The following is an 8,817-nucleotide window of genomic DNA, read 5'->3' as shown; positions in this document are numbered from 1 at the left end:
AACACAGATCCTCTGGTATGCATTATAAAATCTACCTTATTAATAAAAAATCGTAATTTTCCTCCTGGTTGAAATGTAGAAAATTTCAGGTTCACAAGGAACAATAAAGTATTTAGGAAGGTATGACAATAAAGAAAAAACAAGACAATATAAACAAAAATTCAGTCTCTACATCCTTTTCATTTCCAAAAGCTTTTGATTTAAGAACTGCACATCCCAAGTAGCTGTCTTCTTTAAGTTGTCACATAGGGAAGATGACGCTCTCCTTAATCAGATATTTTTGGAACCTCTTTTAGATTTCCTTTAAGGACATTTGGATAGTCTTCAAGTATGCTTAATGATGGGAAATACACATTCTTTGGGCATGGGGTTGATTTTCGGAAGAATCTAAAATAATTTGGAGACAGATCTGATGATTAAGTTGTCTGGAAGCAGTTTTAGTCATTGATTTGATAAATAAATATTGAGTTCCATTATAAGGAAATACCAGAAATAAAAGCATGAAAAGTACACTTCCTGTTATCAAGATGCTTAATGGGTAAGAGAGTCAAAAATAAGGGGTAAAATGGCTAATCTTGAGTCTAATATATTTCATTCTCTATTTTTCCTGTGTGTCCCCAGGGCCCACTGCAGTCTTGCTCTGGCCATGCCCTGGGGTCAGATTCCTATGTGCTCACACTTTCCTGAGGACATGGGTGGGAGATAACTCAGCCACACTTTTATTTTGACAGGTGGAAATAAGTGAAAGGAAGTCAAATAGAAAAGCTGTTCCCAGTGTCTGGAGTGATTTTGTCATGTCTGTTTTCTTATAATCAGTCTCCATCTTCTTTCAGGAGTTAGAGCAGAAAGTCTCAGAATGAAAAACAAAACCTCCAAAGAATTCTTGTTGAGAAATGCTTAAAGTGAGTTTAGTTTCTGCCCCTTAAATTTTCGTAAGTGCATGTGTTAAAGATTGCAAAAATTAGAAGATTAAAATCAGAAATTAAAAGGGCTGATGAGAGAGACTGAGTGCTAATGTCTTCTTCCTAAATATATTTTTCTCTTATTTGCTTTTGCTTTCCAGTTCTGCCTTTTTCTTGTCATCCTGTGCTGGTTAGGATCCCTTAACAATGTTGAACAGAAGTGATAAACCTTGTCTTTCTCATTTTAAAAAGAATGCTTCTGGAGTGATTTTCCCCATTAAGATGATTTTTGTTATAGGTTTTTTCATATGTGTTCTCTATCCATCAAAAGAAATTCCTGTCTATTCCTGGTTTGCTGAGGTTTTTATTTTGAAAATCACTGTCCTGATTGGGCCATCCCAATGTCTGTGTTTTGCTTCTACTGACTGAGAATCTCGGATAGTGAGTTCTTCTCAAATTTTAGGTAGTTTTCTGGAGTTTTCATTCATTCCAAAAAAAAAAAAAAAAAAAAAACCAAACAAACAAACAAAAAAAAAAACACCTCTCAGCACTAACGAGCCTGACTAGTATCCGTGAGAACGTGGGTTCAATTCCTGGCCTTACTCAGTGGGTTAAGGATCCAGCGTTGCCATGAGCTGTGGTGTAGGTCACAGACGCGGCTCAGATCCCTCATTGCTGTGGCTGTGGTGTAGGCCAGCGGCTACAGCTCCAATTCGAACTAGCCAGGGAACGTCCATATGCTGCAGGTGTGGCTGTAAAAAGTAAAAAACAAAAACAAAAATAACCCCAAACCTCTCCTAGATTGTTTTTGGCCATATATTTTGCTATTATACTGATGGCCTGTGTACATAACATAGATGTTAGTTGGTGCCTCTGAAATGTAACTGCAGAAGGGAATAGGACAGGCTCTAACTTGTTTTGAAATTATTTAAAAATTTTAAAAATTTCTTTTAAAAAGCTAAACAGCATAGCATGCTACTACTTGTTCATTTTGGAAGACCAAAAAAATGTGTTTGTTACCCATTTGTAACTTAAATTTTCAAAGTCAGTTTTGTGAAAGAAAAAAGAAAGAAAGAAAAGATTAATTAACCCATTGCTGGTAAGCTTTGATTAAATAATACATATAGCAAGTAGAATTAGTCACACCATCCCCTGGAATTCCACAGCCCTTTGCTAGTGTGTCATATAACTGATTTCATTGTACTATAACGTTTTTCTATATTTTCATGTATTGTTTCCTAAATTTAAAGAAAAAATTGTAACCAAAAGAAAAGCTGGTATAGCCATATTAATATCAGGAAAAAGAATTTACAGTGATACTATTTTCACTTGTCACTGTCCTATCAGCTCTTAAGTCTCAAGAGCAGAGAGAGTGTGTTAATGCATCTTTGTACAACTGGGATGTGGCTAGTGTCTGGATCGTGTTATTTTACTGAATTTAAGCATTATAATTTATAAGCACAATGTTTAGAGTCAGAAGATCAATTAAAGGCCTTGTGCTTGTTTTCTATTTTTCAGTCATTTTATGCCTTTGTCCTGAAGGCAGTTTGGTAGTGGGCTCTTTGTCAGGTAGGGCTAGCCCCTCCATGCTTCCCTTCCTTGAGCACACAGCTAGACTACATTTCCCACTAACCTAGGCATTAGGTGTAGCCACGTAATTAAGTTCTCTCTGATGGAATGTAACATAAATGATGTGTGACGTTTCCAGATACAGACCACAGACACCTTCCCTGAGTGTGCCTCTGTGCTTTTCCCTATTCTAGCTGACTGGCATGTCCATGCCAGGCCATATGTTTATTAACTTAATTTAATTTAGTTTAATTGTTTTTCTTTTTTGGCCACCCCACAGCATATGGAGTTCCCAAGCCAGGGATCAGATCCTAGCTGCAGTCATGACATAAGCTGCAGCAGTGGCAATGCTTGTTCCTTAAACCCCTATGCCAGATCTGAATTCAGTCTGCGTTCCAGCATTCCCAAGATGGATCCCCTTGTGCCATACTGGGAGTTCCCAGGCCATGTATTTCAGATGGCAGGACTAATATGAGTCTCTGTTCCTGAATGGTTGCATGAATGACAACTGACCCAACTATTCTACTACATGAGGAAAAATAACAAACTTCTATATGTTAATATAATTAAAGGTAATTAGTATTTCTGAATCTAATTCAAATTGCTCAGAAACTTTAAAATTATAATATAAAATATAATATTTCAGTTTTGAGCAATTACAGAATTTTACTGTTTCATAGAACCACATGGTAAAGCCATGTGAAATTATAACTGTTCATCATTTAATTATTCTATTTGTAAAATTCTTATCCTGGTTTCTGTGCTATAATTCCTCATTTCTTTTGCATTACTTTGAGATGCTGTATATTTTAACTATAATATAACACATCCTGGGGATTTCCTATTGTGGCTCAGCAGGTTAAGAACCTGACCAGGAACCATAAGGATGCGGGTTTGATCCCTGGCCTTGCTCAGTGGGTTAAGGATCTGGTGTTGCCATGAGCTGTGGTGTAGATCGCAGATGCGGCTCAGATCTGGCATGGCTGTAGCTGTGGTGTAGGCAGGCAGCTGCAGCTCCAATTCAACCCCTTGCCTGGGAACCTCCACATGCCATGTGTGTGGCCCTGAAAAGCAAAAAAAAAAAAAAAAAAGAGTAGAACTAACACATCCTTCAATGTTTTAAAAAATACATATATACATACATATATACATATGTGTATTATATATATACACATATATATAATCATGGAAGACAGAATCATTATTAATATTTTATATTAATTATGATATTAAAATGATAGCCAAAATAGTTATTACTGATTCCTTAAATATACTATTTTATTTTATTTTATTTTTGTCTTTTTACCTTTTCTAGGGCTGCTCCTGAGGCATATGGAGGTTCCTAGGCTAGGGATCTAATTGGAACTGCAGCTGCTGGCCTATGCCAGACCCACAGCATCACCAGATCCGAGCCGCATCTTCGACCTACACCACAGCTCATGGCAATGCCAGATCCTTAACCATTGAGTGATGCCAGGGATCAAACCCGAAACCTCATGGTTCCTAGTTGGATTCGTTAACCACTGAGACACGATGGGAACTCCTAATTCCTTAAATACACTATTTTAAATCTTTTACGTAAAACAAAATTTTTGAGCCACTGGAAAAGTGACCTTCCTCACAGAAAAATTACACAGGAAATACTCCACCTTAACATTGACTCCATTATTACTTCAAAAGGTATGAGATACTGTCATTACCCATTAAAATAAAAATGCAGAGTTCCTTTGTGGCTCAGTGGGTTAAGGATCTGGTGTTGTCACTGCAGCAGCTTGGGTTTCTGCTGTGGAACAGGTTCTATCCCTGGCCCATAATTTTCACATATTGCTGGCTCAGCCAAAAAACAAAACAAAACAAAACAAAAACCTTTAAAAAACCCCAATGAGATAACACCGGACAACTATATGGTAATAATTTTGAACTAACACTTCAAATGTAGAAATGTAGACTGAACACGTATTTTATTCAAAGCTTAAATAATAAATTTTACTTTTGCTAAGACAGTTCTTGTTGTCATTAGGGTCTACTGATTTTTTAGAAATAGAGCCGCTCCACACTGAATCCACTGGTCTTGGCTGCCCCCACATGGAATGTCGATATTGATCACTACACGATCCCTTTCAGCGCTCGTGTAAACCGGCAAAGATATGCACTCATCAGGGGAATATGGACCATACGCGTCCTGTTTGAAAAGAATTAACTTTGTTTTAAAATACAGCAATAGAAATCCTATAAAATTGGATTGTGATGATCATTGTACAACTATAAATGTAATAAATTCATTGAGTAATAACAAAATAAGATAAAATACAGTGATACACTACGTTGAAATAGATCATTAGATAACCAAAGATACAAACACAAACCCTTCCAAATAATAAGACACTTTATTATGAAATGTTTTAAATAAAAACCTGCATAATATATCCCCATCATTCAGCTTCAATAATTATCAACTCATGACCAATGGTGTTTCATTTATAACCTTCCCCTAGCCCCCGATATTGGAGTATTTTGAATATTTTAGTTCTCTCTCTCTCTCTCTCTCTCTCTCTCTCTCTCTCTCTCTGTCTTTGGCCGTGGTGTGCAGCAGCTTGATGTGGGATTGCAGTTCCCAAACCAGGGATTGACCCCAGGCCGCAGCAGTGAAAACACCAAGTCTTAAACACTAGTGTTAAACACTAGTCTTAAACACTAGACCACCAGGGAGCCCTGGATTATTCTGACCCAAGTCCTCTTCATTATAAAATTTCATCTATAAATATTTAAATATATGTCTATAAATATAAAAATGCAATCACAATACTGTTATCAATAAAAACCTTCATTTCTCAATATCACTTTATTATTTTTTATTTTATTTTATTTTGCTTTTTAGGGCCACACTTATGGCATATGAAAGGTCCCAGGCTAGGGGTCTAATCAGAGCTACAGCTGGTAGCCTATACCACAGCCACAGCAACGTGGGATCCGGGCCGCAACTGTGACCTACACCACAGCTCATGGCAATACCTGCTCCTCAACCTGCTGAGTGAGGCCAGGGATCAAATCCGTGTCCTCATGGATCCTAGTCGGGATTGTTACCTGCTGAGCCACGAAGGGAACTTCCTCGATATCACTTTATAATCATTATCTCATTATCTCAAAATTTGTAAAAGAGTTTTTTGTAAGAACCATTCATATAAAGCCCTTTATTTTGTGGTTTGTTGCTATGTCTCTTATGTCACCTAAATTTATAGGGTTTTTTGTACTTTTTTCCTTGCAATTTGTTTGCTATACTGAAGAGCTTCCCATACTCTGACTTCTGTTGGCCACATTCCCATGGCAGGATGTTCTTCTGTTCTCTTTACTCCTGTAAAGTGGATCTGGAGGTAAGTTCAGATTCAGATTCAATTTTTGGTTAAAAACACTGCAAAGGTACTAGGGTATACTTCCATCAAGAGGCATATAGTTCAATGGTCTCTCTTTTTAGATACTGGAAGCCACAGATGATCATTACTTACACTCAAGATTACAAAATGATAATCTAATTCTATCATTCCTTCTTCTTTTCCAGGCAGATATATATTTATAAAGAGAAACTTCCATTTATCAATCATTTGATTACCATGAGGTTACAGTTCATATAGGAGAGAATGGATAAATGCTCCCTAATTTCCCTTTATTTGTGGGCTTTTAAAATAATGAATTTGCTCCCTAGTATGCTGTATAGGGGATTGATGACCACCCCCACCTCTTTCTAAGGTATCATTATGAACTGGTGGATTTAAACACACTCAATGTGCTTCAATGCAATACAATTACTATCTCATCAGTGTTCAAAGTGTCAATCTTTGTGCAGTGGGAACTCTGTAAGTTGGCTCCTGAAAGTTTTGGCTTTTTTTTTTTTTTTATATGTCCCTAGTTGCCTTCAATAGCTTTCTTACTTTCTAGCATGTAAAGATGTTATAAGTTCGTCTTATACGTTTGCTGTCCTAGAAATAAGTCAGTCATTTCCCGGAGGATCCTCGGTACCAGAAATCAAAATAAACAAACTACCACCGTGGGATAGGTTAACCTAACAAGGATTAAAGGAGAGAATTAATCTTGAGTCTCAGAAAAAATATGGAATTTGGATTAAAAATAACTTTCAACCACTATTAGTCACTGCCTAATCTCTACCTTCTTCTCTAATTCTTCTTAAATAGCAAAGCTTTAGGATTCAGAAATTCCTATAATTTTCATACCTCATTAGCTATTCCTAAAGTTAAAAACCTAGTGCAGCCTTTCTTTTCATATTGCCTTTAAGTTCTTCAAAGAGCAAACATTACATATTTGTTGGACTGAAATGATATGAATTATGGATGCCTATTTATAATCCCAGGAAAGGTCTTAAATTATCTTCTTCTGCCACCTGACATTTGCTTTGCTTCCCATAACTTCTATGGTAAAAAATGAAAATAAAACATCACATCGATATGTTTTATAATGCTATTCCTTTCTATTCAGATGATTTTCTCTATATCTCTTCGTTTTAATGGAAAGCAATTTTCCTTTTAAATTAGGAATTTAAGAGTAATGCAAAGTTGATTCTTTTGCATTTTTATTATCAGTTTACTAGTTTTTGTATATATTTCAAATCCTTCCAAACCTGTTTTCGGTTATAGGCTTTTTGTTGGTTTCAAAGTGACCACACGAATCTTTCAAGCAAAACCTATAGTGCTCTAAAAGCAAAGTACCACAGTTGCTTCTTAAAATTTTGCTTGTCATTGCTCTGAATCTCTTAAATGGTACAAGTTATAACCTCCTATAATAGAAGTTAAGTGGATTTGCTCTTAGGTCACTAGTAAATAATCGAAATAGTGGAACTGACAAGTAAGTCCCTGGCATTCTCACTATTAGCACAATACTTTGTGCAGACAGAAGTTCTATAAAAATTATTTAATTGAATTAAATTCTTGACACTCTTCCCTCTTTTATATGTTTCTCTTAACAGACAAAGCATAAGACCTTGCTGGACTTAAATATTTGAATGAAATTAAAATTTTATTAATAACTATGCTAAGTGCTCAATTAAAGCAAAAAAGAGGATATATTAGGGAGATTTCAAATCATATCATATTACACGTAAACAAATTGGTTTGACAGAATTAAAAATCTATACATTGTGACTACTTATACTCATGCCCTTGTCCCAGGGAAAGTGACTTAAAAGTATACACATAGTACACAAAGAAGGCAATATGCAAATATGTGAAAGAAGACATTTTACAAAGGCAAATGGTGATATTCTGTTTCACTTAGCCAACAAATCAAAGAAAACTAACAAAAAAAAAAAAAAAAAAAAACACCAGAAAACAAAGAAACGCAAAATTACCCAGGTTAATTGTATTAACTATTTGGCCAATATCGACTCAAATTTCATTTTAATAAGACATGTGAAGGCAAACCAACATATATTTCTCATCAGAAATATATTTTTTGCATAAAGTCCAACTAACTTAATTAATATGTGTTCAGAATGTTTATGAACCAAGTCAGTGAACAGGGTTTTTTTTAAGAAAAGAAGACGTTCGTAAATCAGAGGTTTAGCATACATAAAAGTGGCACTACTAGTAATGCAATCCTGGAAAAAACAACTAGCTCAAAACAGGAAATAAAACAACTTGCCAACAATGAATATTTCGAAAGACTTTGTCAAGAATGTCTAGATACTCTTTTAAAACATATTTTGATAGAGAAATACTTTCCTCAAATTTTTTAAATTATATGATGTTAGCAACATAGCTTTCAAAATAAGTCCTGGGGTGGGGTGGGGGGGGTACTGTCACATAGGAAAAATATTTAGCAAATAATTATTATTTTTAAACCAGAGTGCATACAGGGCAGAGCTTTCAGCATATACATGTGAAAGTATTTTCATATAAAGAAGAGACTGTTCTTGTGAGTGGCTTGAGAAATCATTTTGCAATTGTAATTTCCCAGGGAATGAAACTGTTTCTGAAGTTGAACTGTCAATTCTGGCGCCTGTTGGAAGGTGTAGGCCTGTGGAGTTCAGGTTCAGGATTTTTATGTTACAGTGGGGCTTATAAACTCTAAGTAATATTTTTTACTGAAAAGATAGACCAAAGGCAAACCGACTTCCTGTGGAATATCAGAACAGAGCATTATCTAAGACTGATCTACCTCAAAATGCAGCGCTTCCCAAACTATATGGAACATTAGATCCGGATGGGGGTGGTGTTTAGGTGCATGAAAAGGGTAAATGAGTGTGAGGTAAATTTGGGGAGTTCTCAGAGTTTTTAATGTTCTCAAATATCTATGCTCTAGGTCATTCTCTTCTGCATTTATGCCCACTTAGTTATTC

At 35.7% G+C, this 8,817-nt stretch overlaps 1 protein-coding gene across 1 annotated transcript in view; it reads right to left on the bottom strand.

Annotated features, from left to right (window-relative positions):
* The window catches only part of DYNC2H1 (dynein cytoplasmic 2 heavy chain 1), a 319,035-nt gene continuing 314,623 nt past the window's right edge, over nt 4,406–8,817 (bottom strand). The window contains 1 exon segment of the mRNA XM_021062717.1: nt 4,406–4,653. Coding sequence (XP_020918376.1) covers nt 4,495–4,653 — 159 coding nt within the window. The 3' untranslated portion in view covers nt 4,406–4,494.

Source organism: Sus scrofa, chromosome 9, assembly GCF_000003025.6.
Source record: "Sus scrofa isolate TJ Tabasco breed Duroc chromosome 9, Sscrofa11.1, whole genome shotgun sequence".
In the NCBI taxonomy this organism is placed as follows: Eukaryota; Metazoa; Chordata; class Mammalia; order Artiodactyla; family Suidae; genus Sus; species Sus scrofa.
Note: the sequence above shows the minus strand (reverse complement) of the source record. Positions and strands in the feature narration are given on the sequence as shown.